This window comes from Martes martes (assembly GCF_963455335.1).
Source record: "Martes martes genome assembly, chromosome: 16".
Taxonomy (NCBI): domain Eukaryota; kingdom Metazoa; phylum Chordata; class Mammalia; order Carnivora; family Mustelidae; genus Martes; species Martes martes.
Genome location: NC_137904.1, coordinates 21014693 through 21029080, shown reverse-complemented (window position 1 = coordinate 21029080; position 14388 = coordinate 21014693). Strand labels below are relative to the sequence as shown.

General features: G+C 43.6%; 1 protein-coding gene across 1 annotated transcript in view; it reads left to right on the top strand.

The window, feature by feature from the left end:
- VPS53 (VPS53 subunit of GARP complex) overlaps positions 1–14388 on the top strand; it is a 135074-nt gene that overhangs the window by 110375 nt on the left and 10311 nt on the right. The window contains exon 19 of the mRNA XM_080826206.1: positions 4668–4737. Within this exon, the coding sequence (XP_080682332.1) occupies positions 4668–4737 (70 nt within the window). The remainder of the gene's footprint in view (positions 1–4667; positions 4738–14388) is intronic.

Sequence of the window (14388 nt, the reverse complement as noted above, 5' to 3'; positions counted from 1 at the left end):
AACTCATGACCCTGAGATCAAGACCTGAGCCAAGATCAAGAGTTGAACCCTTAGGGGCACCTGGGTGGCTCAGTGGGGTTAAAGCCTCTGCCTTCGGCTCAGGTCATGATTCCAGGGTCCTGGGATCGAGTACCACATGGGGCTCTCTGCTCAGCTGGGAGCCGGCTTCCCCCTCTTTCTGTCTCTGCCTGCCTTTCTGCATGCTTGTGATCTCTACCTGTCAAATAAATAAATAAAATCTTTAAAAAAAAAAAAGAAGTTGAACCCTTAACCGACCGACCCACCCCACCACCAGTGCCCCTGGAACATTCTGATCACTGGGTTATTTTGAATGCCATACTTACCACTTGTATGCCTACAATATAGGTGTCCCACCATCCAGCTGGGGTTTATTCTGGTGCCTGTAGGCGAGCTAATTTTTTGTACCCCAAAGAAACATAATAAAACTAAATCCACTACTTTAAAAAGTTGCAGACAGCAGTAAGAGCATGAAGACATCAACCAAATGAAGACAAACTCAGAAATGAGTTGGGGAAACTGTTACTTTGAATGATGTGGACATAACAGTGCCCCTCCTTCCTCACAGACTTGGATAATTAAAATTATTTTTCAGTGATTTCATGTATATTATTTGTCTCTCCAACTAGATTATAAGCTTTTTAAGGGTAGGAACCCTCCGTTCTATTTCTTATAAGCCTCCGCTTCCTCCTTTCCCACAGTACATATTACTGGGACTGCCAGAATTTATTTGCTTCTGAACATCCTTGAGTCCAGGGAAGGTACTGGAAACCGGGCAGAGCAAGGCAGGGGCTTCCAGTGCCAAAGGAGATGAAGTGAACGCTTGCACTACATGTCTTTCTGCTACATTCTCGTGTGTGGCCATTTCTGGCTTGACATTTGGAAGTAGGGAAATAAATGGTTTGGTCCCTTGCCAGGCAGCATCTGGCCATAGCACCATTTCCCCGGAGGCCAGGGAACGTAGAGGGTCAGTGTCTCCTCGGACCAATGAGCAAACAGGCGTTTTGGCACACGTCTCAAGGAAGGGGCTTCGGGAAGGTCAGCCTATTCCGAGCTACTGTGTTTAGGTTGTCCTCATCCCATTCCCAAGGTGGGGATTTAGGGCTCCAGGTTTCTATCTTCCCCAGATCTCTGCCGGTTTGTATTCAATTAAGGCTCGCTCTCTCCCTCACAAATAAATCCCTAAGGAACAACAATTATGGGGGGGCTTGTGCATTAGCTTCAGTTTCCAGTTTGTCAAGAAAGGCTCGAGTGGACTCTCCAGGGAGGCATTAATGTTTGCAATATGGCAGATGACCCGGGAGTTGACATACTCTTCGCTCCCTGAGTGCTCTTCAGTGTGTGTTAAAGGCATTGCTGATAAATCATGTTGTGACACTCCCATATCCTGGGTAGAAACAGTGTCTGTAAAATTTTACTGTGGCCAAAAATCTCCAGTGCGGTTGCACAGGGGTCTGACTGAGCGAACGTCAAAGTGAGTAAAGGGTCCATCTGCTTAGCTAGTCCCAGCTTCAGTCTCACGTTCTCTCGGAGCCCTTAAATTTTATTACTAAGCTCATATTTGGGTGAGCTGGGAATAGGATGCCCGTCTCTCACATCTGGAAAAGTTTAACCCCTGACAGAAAAAGTGGTGTTCTGATTTAATCCACGGTACCCTAACTTGTAAAACCCCAGCCAAGAGGAGAAACTTCAGCAGTAGTGCTGTGGCAAGATTCCTCCCCAGCAAGGGCAGCCACCACCACCCTGCACAACTGGGGAAGCCCCGGCCATTCCCCGGTCACACTGCTGGGACTTCTCCCCTCCCCGTGACACATTCCTGGTCCCTGTGTTTTCCTCACCCCACTCTTGTAGCCTCACACCCAGAGCCGACCGATTCCAGGGTACGGTCTAGAGAGAAGTAACTTCGGTTATAAACTGTGTGTACCGTTGCAATTAGTCATGAACTCAGTATCACATTACTTGTTTGGCCTGGCTCTGGTTTCGAGCCCTGAAGAATCCCTTCTACATGGTCCCCGTTCTCCCTCCTGATCAGCAAACCTCCCCTTAGACCTGATCCCTGGAGTTAATCTTTCTTTCTCTTTAACTTCCTGTCTTAGCTCATCAATGTGAGGCCATAGATGTTTGCTTTTGCTTCCATTTGGTCTCTGAAGCAATAGCAGTCTTTCCTGTTTAGACATCAAAATCACCTCTCTCGATTAGAACTACTGTTTGAGGGCTGCCTGGGTGGCTCAGTGGGTTAAGCCTCTGCCTTTGGCTCAGGTCCCAATCTCAAGGTCGTGTGATCCAGCCACTTCCTCTGCCCCTCCCCACCCCAAATAAATAAGTCTTAAAAAAAAAAAAAAAAAAACTACTGTTTGAACCACAAGCAGCTTCCCTCACCACTAAACTGATTCTCTTCCATTCAGGAATGGGGACAGTAAGACAAATCTCTTAATAGTGGTTTAGAGGATAAAATGAGAAGTCATGCATAAACTGGTAAAGTGCTGGTATCAAGGTCGCATTCAAACGTGGTAGCTGCTACCATTTTGTTATTATTTATTCTTCATTCAACATGCCGCCATTTGAGCTCCTACTATGTCCCAGACACAGAATTAAGTGCTTTGGCTTAGTAGACATGGTCCCTATTTTCATTTTCCTTACGGTCAGGTGGAGGGAAAAAAACATGCAAGCAAATAAGTATTGTAAAGAGGGTTATATGCTAGGCTAGAGGTCTGTGGGCTCTGTGTAGAGTATGGTGCAGGTAACCAAGGAAAGGCTTCATAAGGAGAGAAATCCTTGAGCAGGGTACAGGATATGTGTATGTAGTGACCCACAAGGTCACAGGGAAGGGCATTCTGGGCACAGGGGGCAGGGTCAGCAAAGGCACAGAGAGGCATTAAGTAGCCTGAAGAATCAAGCATAGGATGCCTCAGCTCAGCGTGATACAGCTGGGGACAGAGAATCTAGACAATCAAGAAGGCTTTGTCTTCAGGCATTATAAGAATTTTAATCAGGGAAGGGTCTTGAGCCTGTTTGCATCCGCAGCAAATCCCTTTGGCAGCTGATAGTTGCAAAGATGAGGCTGAAGGCAGCAAGACCAGTTAGGAAAGAATCGAAAGAGCTCAAGTGAGGAGAGTAAGGGCTGCAGGGGTGGGTGTGGTCAGGAGGGTGGGGAAGTTCAAGGGAAGGGCTGGGAACTGATTGGTACTGGGGTGGAAGGCAGAGGGAGCAGCCTTGGGGAACTCCTGGTTTCTGGGTTGGATGACTGGGTAGGTGAGCTCTGGTCCACTAAGCCTGGGCTCCAGGGTGGGGCCGAGTCCTGGTTATGCTGGAATTGAGGGGCCAGTGCCATTCCAGTGACGTGGCCGGTACGTCATCGGGTACGAGCAGGCACGAATGTGTAGAGAAATAGGAGAGCGGGAGTCATGGCTCTGAGAGCAGCTTTTGTGGAGTGGGAGAGGAAAGTGCTAGCCAGCACTTTCTCTTGACCTCCACGTCCTGTTTTATTATCGCTCCTTCCTTGGTCATGGGCCCTGTGTTCTCCTGGTCAGTCCACCCTGGGTCTGGCCTCAGTGATAGGCATTTCTTGTTCCTACACCTTCCATTCTGCACCTGTACAACAGCTTTCCCTCAGGCCCTGCAGTTTTTTCTAAAAAGCCCTCCTGACCTGTTAAAATTCCTACTCCCTTCCCCCAACCCAGCTTGCCCTTCAGTCTCCAGTAAATTTTTCAGAGATCATGAAATTTTTCCCTTATTCTGACAGTTACTCCCTTAGCAATTATTTTCTGTCTTTGCATTTAACATCCTGTGACTATCTCACTGTCACATCTGTTAGGGCGTTTTCAGCTGATAGTAAGAGAAGCTGTGACTTAAACTCACTTAAACATGAGGTGAGCTTTGTATTTCGTATAACCAGAAGGTCAGAGGTAGGACACATCCAAAAATGGTTGATTCAGTGGTTCAGCAATGTCACTAAGGACCCAAGTTCCTTACTCTACCCTACTCTCCTGGGGGCTGGCTTCATCCTTAGAATGATGGTAAAATGGCTCTCGGTGTTCTAGCCAAACATAAGAATACCCTGAAGAAGAGAGGACGTCTTCCCACAGCCATGTACTGAAGTCCACTCCTATGGTCGGGGTGGCCGGCTTAGGTCATGTCCCAACCTCAGGACCACCAACAGTCAGCACAGAAATGCCATGGTCTGACTGGCTAAGGCTAATTAGAATTCCCCTCTGCAGTTTGGGAGGGATCAGCTTTTCCCCAGCATCCCAAGACCACATATACCTAAATAAAACCACGGTTTGGGCTGGAAGAAACAGAAGGCAGTGGTTGCTGAGAGGCGATAATAGCATCTACTTTGATTTCTGTTTTCTTGTAGAAGGAAGTAGGGCCTTTAAAAAAAAGTTTCTGCGTTTCTTTACCAAAAAGAAAATAAGCCTGAGGTGCCTGGGTGGCTCAGTCTGTTAAGCATCTGACTCTTGATTTCGGCTCAGGTCGTGATCTCAGGGTCCTGAGATTGAGCCCCGCATCGGGGCTCAGCGTGGAGTCTGCTTGTCCCTCTCCCTCTGCTCCTCCCCCTGCTCGTGCATGCTCTTTACCTCTAAAATAAGTAAAATCTTAAAAAAGAGAGAATAAGCCTAATTTGTCCTTTTTTTTTTTTTAATCCACAGCTCCTTCATTCCCAAGTTCATAACCCACCTCTTCAAGTGCAAGCCAATTAGCATGGTGGGAGCAGAACAGGTGAGATGAATCAGCCTTTTTCTTACGGCTTTTGTCCTAGGTCAAACACAAATCTTTCTAGTAGGGATTTACCCTGGAGAAATCAGATTGCTGATTTCTCCTGTTTGGGGACAGAAGGATGACCTGGCAGCTTAATTCATCCGCTTATTTAAGCCATTTTTGTCGAGCATCTACTACGTACCCAGGCATTGTGCTGGGCACAGGCGTACCACAGTGAACAAGATAGAAAAGATCTCTCCTTTGAGGTGCTCACATCCGGGTAAGAAGAGATAGATAAGATGTGAGTTAATAAATAAATGAGAAGAGAATTTTACCTTAAGTATGCTAAAGGGTATAAAACTAGGTTCTGTGAAAGAATATCTTAGGGGCAAGAAGGAATAATGGCTTCAGATTGGACACTCCACGAAGGCTCCTCCAAAAGCTGGCCCTTGAGAAGAAAGAAGAGTGAAGAGTCCAGGCAGAGGGGGCGGCAAAGACTCTGATTATTTTGGGTCCTCTAGTTGCTGGGTAGAGACACTTCTGAGTATCAAGCAAAGAAAGGCTTATCCTTTTGGTACTAAGACGTCAGTCACCTCACCCAAGAAGCCTTCTGTGATTAACCCCACCCTGTTCACTTGAATTCTGTGCTTTGACACCTCTGCTCACCAGTTATGTCACCTCAGCATTGATGGGTTGAGGTATGTGCTGCAGCGGAGTCCCCTCTTTTCGGCCATCACCTATCCAGACTGTCTGAAATTTGAGCTGCTTGAATTTGGAGAACAGTTTAAATTACCTTAGAAACAAAAGCAATAATACTCAGCCCCTAATTCTTGATAAACACCTATTCAGATATAAGCTATTCGTGTCCTGACCTTAAATGATTCCCCTGTATTCATTAAAAGAAATCCTCTCTAGACCTCTAGGTAGCAACATTTTACCTGTTTCGGTTACTTTTTATATTTGAAAGAACTCCCAACGACATTTTTAAGTGAGACGATGTAATTCAAGACATTTCCATAAGTCCTGCTCTTCCACTGAGTTAGTTGACTTGGCAGAGGCTCAGCTGTTTCCCAGCTCAGTGACTTGCCCTCACCCGGGGCCCTCAGCATTGCTGACCCGAGTCATGTCTCCGGAAGATGGCAAGTTGGCCTGTGCCCCAGTGCATCATGGGTCCCTCATGAGATATCGCAGCCAGAGATGCAATGGCTGTGAACATCAGGAATCTCTTGACTCTGATATGTGCCCTGTTTCTATACTCTTTATGTAAGGGCCATCGCCTTCCTAGCTTATGAAAAAGCAGAATGGTGTAAGCATGAAGGTCCTGGGGTCCAGAATGATGAAGGTGTGCAGCTGAATCCTATCTCGGCAACACAGCAACTGCTCGTCCTTCAGCAAACCTCCCAGCAAGTTAGTTTCCTCATCTAGAAAACAGGGATTGATCGTAGTTGTGCCTTACAGGGCAGTAGTGAGGATTGAACAAGATCATGCACTTCAAGTCCTTGATGCAACATCTGGCACGTGTATGCCCTCAGCAGAGGCTGGCTTTTCCCGATTTTCGCTTGCTCAGACCAAGAACATGACTTTGTTTCTGCTTTCAATACCCGTCTCGCCTGCCCACAACGTCTGGTTGCTACTTGCTGCAGCTGTCTGGCTGACCAGCTTTAAAAGCCAGAGTCCAAAGTGTTGTCTCAGAAAGCTTCCTGGGAAGTTGCATAGATCCAGACACCGACTATAGAGTTTCAGTGTTTTGCAGTTCTTGACTCTTGAATGTCATAAGCGTAGAACTAATTCTGTCCGTTGGAGACGGCAGAATAATGCCCCAGCATGTCTCCAGTCATTAGTACCTGTTCTCTGGGAGATCGTTCTGTGCGCCTCAATCAGAGAGGATGTGCAGTAATGATCTCTGTATCTAAGAGAAGCTCTGGAGATAGGAGTTCCTAACGTTCTGTCTCTAGACATGACGAAGCCATTGGAACACAAAGTTGGCCTGTTGGGAACATGTTTTTGTGAGTCTGCAGCTTTGCGTGGGCCATGCTAGCCGATTGAGTGTCTAACAACCATGATATTTTCATATTGTCACAGAAATCCAATATCCTACCTGTGCTCCTCAGATTTTCTCTTCTTCAAAAGAATGGTAAAATAATCAGCTTGGGAGTCAAAGCCCATATCTCCTGAAAAACAGCAGTTTGGCCAGAATTAACTCCTGCTTTGAGATGTGCATGAGAAAACCATCTGCAAAGCTGGATTTTACTTTGTTCACAAGGCAAATGGGAGTGTGTGATAAGGGATCCCAGTCCGGAAGTGGGCACGGGTGGGAACTGAAGGGCAAGGTGATCCCTGTTAGATACCCACATGAAGTTCAGGTGTAGGCGGGTCCACGCTTGCCCTGAGTACCTGGGCTGAGAAAGCGTGCAGTCCTAAAGCTGGAGGTGCGGTTACTTGGGCAACAGAACCACAGGAATCAGGTAGTTTACAAAGCCTGCAACAGATTCTGACTCAGGTCTTGTAGCAGCTCTAATCCAAGCTTTCACAAAAGCTGTGGAATTGAAAGCCAAGATTTTGCCTGATCTCGGCTGCCTTTGCTTTGCCACAAAGGCACTAGATCCTAAATTTAGATTATCTTCAATACTTGTGCCAAAAATAGGAAAGGAGACATTTCCCTGTTCTTTATTCTCTTCCTGATTACTATATAAAGTGAATTATTTATCTGTGGACCCCAGAGTCCTCTTGAGCAATTGCAGGGGCACATGGAACTGAACCGTACCACTATTTGTAATGCTTCTTCCTAGATGGTGATCTTTCAGAGATCTTACAGGATTTGCAGGGTCATTAATTAGTCTTATGGCAATGGCGTCTGTGACTGAGCACACAAGAGAAATGCAATCCATTTGCACAAACTTACCATATAGGAAGCAGCACAATATGGTATGGGGGGAAAAGGATCCCAAGACTTGAGGTCCAGTCCTTACTCTGCTATTATTGGTCCCTATGATCATGAGCCATTGCTTCCCTGATCTAGGCTCAGTTTTCTCATGTTTAAATAAGAGCACTGAATCAAACTCTCACACACCCCTTCCGGATGTATCATATTACAGAGTCTGAAATATTTTGAGCAGTATATCGCCTGTGAAGCTATTTTCTTTTCCTTTATATTGTCTTCATATACATACTGACCCTGTTTTTATTGTGGTAAAACATACATAACATAAAGTTGACCATCTGAACCACTTTTAGGTGTACAGTAGTATTAAGTCCCTTCCCATTGTTGTGCACCTCTCCACCAGCAGACCTTGTCATCGTCTTAAACTGAAACTCCATTCCAATGAAACAGTAGCTTCCCATTCCCTCCTGGCAGCCACCATTCACCTTCCTATCCCTGTGAATATGACTGCTCTACATACCTCATCTGAGTAGAATCATACAATATCTGTCCTTTTGTGTCTGGCTTATTTCACTTTAGTGTGTCTTCAGGGTTTATCCATGTTTCAAAATTTCCTTCCTTCTTAAGGCCGAATAATATTCCATCACATACACATACACATACACTACATTTTGACCATATTGACTTTTTAAAAATGCACAGAATTCAAAATCATCTGGAAAAAAATATTTAAAGCAAAATTTAGATTTTTTTTTTTTTTTTTAAGCCCAAACACCAAGGAAAAGGAAAAAGAGAATCAGGTAATCAGGTAGTATGTGCATAATGGCAGTTGGAAGAATGAGAAAATAGAATGGTTATTCCTGGGCACAGTTCTCGGTAAATCCCAGTAAATCTCCTCTAAGTGTGGAGTTCAGCACACCTTTTAAAAAAGCAAGTGGACGGGGTGCCTGGGTGGCTCAGTCAGTTAAGCGGCTGCCTTCGGCTCAGGTCATGATCCCAGGGTCCTGGGATCAAGCCCCACATCGGGATCCCTGCTCAGCAGAGAGTCTGCTTCTCCTTCTCCCTCTGCCTGCTGCTCTGCCTGCTTGTGCTCTCTTTCTGTCAAATAAATAAATAAAATCTATAAAAAATAAAAAAGCAAGTGGATCAATAACAGTGTAATTCCCATAAGCGATAGATTTAAAAACTCACCAACTACCACCTCAGCAAAGTAGGAATAGAAGAAAGATGGTTGACTCTGATAAAGGTTTTATGCAGAAACTTAGGAGAGGGGTGTGCGTTACAAAGGCTAAATCCATTTGTCAGAATTCTACAGTTCAGAATTGTACCTCCCAATATATGTACATTTTACCCCCCCCAAATTAAGTGAAGGATAGAGCACTGACAGCAGGGTTTCTCACCCTCTGCACCATTGACATTTCAGGCCGGGGAACCTGTGGGGCTGTTGGGTGCATTGTGGGACGTTTGGCAGCGCCCTTCACCATTACCCATTAGCCGCCAGCAACACCGTCCCGATTGTGACAAGGGAAGATGTCTGCAGACATCGCCAGACATCCGAGCACAAGTGAGGGTACAACCAAACCACCCCCAGTGAGAGCCACTGGATTAGAAGCATAGATGCAGTGTGATGAGAATGATGATGTCTTTGGTGGCAGCGGCATGGCAGGTACATAAGGAGTCACTATACTATTCTGTGTACTTCATATAGGTTTAAACCTCTCCATAGTAACAAAATTTACCAAAATAATAATAATAATAACAACAACAACAACAGTGGTGTTACCCTACTCATGAGTAATCCAAAATAAAATTTTGAGAATTGACATAAAACCCCATGCTTTCTGAAATTAAACTAGCTTCCTTCTGTATTTTCTGACTGTAGAACTTACATTCAGGGGCACATGGGTGGCTCAGTCAGTTAAGCGTCCAACCCTTTATCTCAGATCAGGTCTTAATCTCAGGGTCGTGAGTTCAAGCCCCAGGTTGTGCTCCAGGCTGGGTCTGAAGCCTACATTAAAAAAAAAATTTTTTTTTTAATTTAAAAAAAATTTTGAAGAACGTACATTCAGAAAAACTGAACTTTCTCCTTCCAGTTTTTGTGTACATGGGCTACTGTCCCAGTCGTGAAGGTTTCTCCCTTTTGCACAGCACTTTTCTCTTTCTGTAGAGCTTCTTGAATCTACCTACACTGTCACTCACTTTCCTATGTCTCTTTAAGCCGTGGTCCACCTTGATTTCTATGAGCCCATCCTTCCCACTCAGAGCTTGAAGCCTTTCTACCACTCAGCTGAAAGGGTCCTCCCGCTGTGCCACACAGAGCAAGCAAACAGACAATAGCCACCCCTGCGGAGGAGTTGACAGCCATCAGCAGGGTCACAAAGGTCCTGGAGATGGGAGGACCAGGCAAGCTTGCCAAATCAAGGAATCAGTTAATGAAAAAAAATTACAATAAACCTGCTTAATGGTCAATTATAGAAAGATTTTCTCTTCACACTAGGAATAACACAAGGATGTCTGCTACCACCATTTCTGTCTAGCTATTTCTCTCCTGTATGGCCCTTGAAGTTCTGTTGTTTAGAACAATAAGACAAAAAGAAAATTAATTCTTAAATAAAAGATAGGTACAGATTAGAAAGAAAGAAGCAAAACTGTTGTTTTTCACAGAGAAAAATGATTATGAATGACAGTATCCCCGGAAACCTACAGATAAACTATTAGAATACAAATTTAACAGGGTTGCAGAATTGATTTTTTCAGGCCAGTATTGATTTTTCATATTTTTATATACCAGCAACAAATCATTTGAAGTGAAAAAATTTAAATGAAACCATATATAGTAGCTTCAGGAAACAACCCAGGAATGAATCTGTCCAAGAATTTTCAAGTCTTCTACATGGAAGACAATACAATATTAAGAAACATTAAAATGGCAGGGTAGCTTAAGTTCATAGATTAAAAGACTCAATATTAAGAAGATGTCAGTTCTTCTAGAATTAATCTCTAGATACAGTAAACTAGCAAGGGGTGGGGTGGTGTGAGAGTGTGGTTATAAATTGATAAGCTGAGTCTAAAAGGTAGAAATGCAAAAGACTCAAGAATACCTAAAATAATTTTTGAAAAAGAACAGAGTCAGAGGACTTAAATCTCCAGATATCAAGACTTATTTTAATGTTATCATAATTTGGACTGCGTGGTACTGGCGTCAGGGACAACAAGACAGGCCAACAGCACAGAATCCAGTTCAGAGATAGACCCACTATGTGTATATGTTATAGACACTTGTTTTCTGCCATAATGACTCTGCAGTTCAGTTGGGAAGGGATGATCTCAATAAGCAGTGCTGGGTAATTGAATATCCACGTTGGGGGGAAAAAGTTGATCTTGACTTTTACCACACACCATATAAAAAATCAGTTCCACCAAGGATGTGGAGAAATTGGAACTCTTCCTATACTGCTGGTGAGAATGTAAAATGCTGAAATTTGGGGAAGTACTTTGGCAGTTTCTCAAAAAGTTAAACATAGGGTTATTACCAACGACTCAGCATTTTCACTCCTAGATACATACCCAAAAGAACTGGAAAAGTCTGTTTGCACAAAAACTTGTGCACAGGTGTTCATAGCAGCATTGTTCATAATAGCCACAAAGTAGAAACAATTCAAATGTGTCTCAGCTGATGAGGAGAGAAACAAATGTGATATCATCTGGAATGGCAATATTATTCAGCCACAAACAGGAACGAAGTATGTACTTGTGCTGCAACATAGATTAACCTCGGAAACATTACACTAAGTGGAAGAAGCCTGATTTAAGAGGCTACATATTGTAGGATTCCATTTACACGAAATATCTAGAACAGGCAAATCTAAAAGACAAAGTATATTCATGGTTGGTGAGGGCGAAGGGAGAGGAGGGAACAGGATGTGATTGCAAAGAGGTATGGGTTCCTTTGTGGAATGATGACATGTTCTGGAACCAGATAATGGTTATGGTTGCACAACCTTGTGAATATACTAAAAACTGAATTGTGCTTTCAAAAGGTAAATGTTATTATTCTATACGAATTATATCTTGATTTTTAAAAATTCCAGATGGATTAAAGCTCTAAAGGTGAAAAATAGGGGCCCCTGGGTGGCTCAGTAGGTTGGGCAGCCAACTCTTTTTGGCTCAGGTCGTGATCTCGGTCCTGGGATGGAGCCCCACATCAGGCTCCACACTCAGTGGGGAATCTGCTTCAGGATTCTCTCTCTCCCTCTGCTCCTCCTCCCACTCTCTCGTGCTCTTTCTCTCTCAAATAAATGGATAAATATTTACTAAATAAATAGATACCTTCTAGGAATGTGCCTTTATCTTCTTAAGGTTTTCATCACTAGTGATAGTCATGATGCCCCCCACCCAAGATTTGTAGGAGGCTTTTTTCTTTTCTTTTTTTTTTTTTTTAAGAGAAGAAGGGTGGGTAGAAGAAGAGAGAGAATCTTAAGCAGGCTCTGCACCCAGCATGGAGCCCAATGCATAGCTCCATCTCACAAGCCTGACAGCGTGACCTGAGCCAAAATCAAGAGTCAGACACTTAACCGACCAACCCACCCAGGTGCCCTATAGGAGACTCTAAGAAATAAATCCTCCTCATGCCCTGCGGCTCGGGGCATGATCCCAGGGTCCTGGGATCGAGCCCCACATTGGGCTCCCTGCTCAGCAGGAAGCCTGCTTCTCCCTGTCCCACTCTCCCTGCTTGTGTTCCCTCTCTCGCTGTGCTTCTCTCTGTTAAATAAGTTAAAAATCTGAAGAAGAAAAAAAAAAAAAGAAAGAAAGAAAAAGAAATGAATCCTCCCCAGGGACGCCTGGGTGGCTCAGTTGGTTAAGCAACTGCCTTTGGCTTAGGTCATTATCCCAGATCCTGGGAATGAGTCTCATGTCAGACTCTCTGCTCAGCAGAGAGCCTGCTTCTCCCTCTGCCTGCCACTCTGCCTGCTTGTGTGCATTCTCTGTTTCAAATAAATAAATACAATCTTTAAAAAAAAGAGAGAGAGAAAGAGAAGGAAGGAAGGAAGGAAGGAAACGAACCCTCCGGGGTTGCCTGGGTGGCTCAGTCAGTTAAGTGTCGCACTCATGATTTCGGCTCAGGTCATGATCTCAGAGTCATGAGATCAAGCCCCACCTTGGGCTCCACACTCAATAGGTCAAGTGTGCTTGAGATTCTGTCCCTCTCCTTCCGGCCCTCCCCCAACTCATGTTTACACTCTCACTTGCTCGCTTTCTCTCAAAGAAATAAATCTTTTTAAAAAAGAAAAAGAGATGAACTCTTCAAACTTTCCACATCTGGGTGATGACCTTCCACATACACAACATGCTGGCCACCTTGTACCCCAGTAACACACGAACAACATAAGCTATACCACCCCAAAAGTTTTCTCTGAGGCTCAAATTTGGCTGATGGCCACCTCTTGCCCAATGCTTCATGCCTAAGGAGATGAACTATTAGCTGCTTTCAGAGATGAAAACCAGCAGATTTTCATGATAAATGGAGCCTTTCACCTGCACTTTCCACAGACAGCTGCAAAGGCTGTCAGACTGGCTTTTGCCTTTTCTGACCTCATTGCTTTTTGTAAAACCTGAGACTGAGGTTTCCATCTGTACAGATGTCTGGTGAGAACAGAATTTTATTGTGATTGACCAGGGACTGAAAATAGCGTATCTCTCAAGATAGAGGAGACCCAAAGAATTATGTCAAGTTCATTCAAAACTCTCCCTGTCACTTAAGACCATACAATTATTTATGCATATAATATATCTCTGGGAAGTAGGAAGTACAGAAAAAGTGGGAAGTATCCCCATATGTTTTTAAACATAATCACTTTTTTCCCACCAACAAATAATGCTAAGACACGGCTTTGATTTTGACAAGGCTCTGAAAATTTGCTGCATGGAAGTTAAAGTTGAATCCTTACCAGGCATCAAATAGCATATTAAAAGAGAGAGAGAGAAAGAGTGAAAAAGAAAAAAGAAGAAGTGTTCCCAGTTAACATAAGTGTAGAAACTAATATCAAGAATACTGGCTTAACACTTAGCTCAGTCAAATCTTAACATGTTCCCACATTTGCTTTATTGTTTTAATAAAGTAAATCATTACCGTTATTACTGAAGCCCCCTGTGGGCCCTAGCCAGCCATTCCCCTCCCTCCATGCCCAGAAGTAACCATTATTCTCATTCTGATTTTTATCATTCCCATGTGTATTTTGGTATGTTCCATCAAATCATATAATCAAATTATATGATTTTTGTTTGCATTTTAAAACTTTATATAAACGGTACTATACATATCATTTCCTAGCTGGCTTTTTTTGCCTAGCAGTTTATTGAGATTTATCTGTGTTGATGTATGTTGTTTGAATCCATTCATTTTAATTTCAGTATCGTATTCCGTTGCACGAATATGCCACCATTCGTTTATCATTCAGCTGTTGATGTACATTTAGATTGTTTCCAGTCTTTTGCTTTTACAAACAGTGGATGCAGAGAGCATTTTTCATGTGGGCAAGAATTTCACTGAAGGATGTTAAGTGTGAGGGCTGTGTTATGGGTTATGGACATCCCCAGGTAGGAAAACATTACTGGATTTCCCCCAAAGTGCTTTAATTTGTACTCTTACCACAAGTGTAAATCTCATTGCACCATATCCATGCCAACATTTGGTAGTATCAATCGTTTTACTTTTGTAAAACGATGATCTCCCATGATCATCATGATCTGATGATCATGAAATGGTATATAGCTTGTAGCCTTCATTTTCA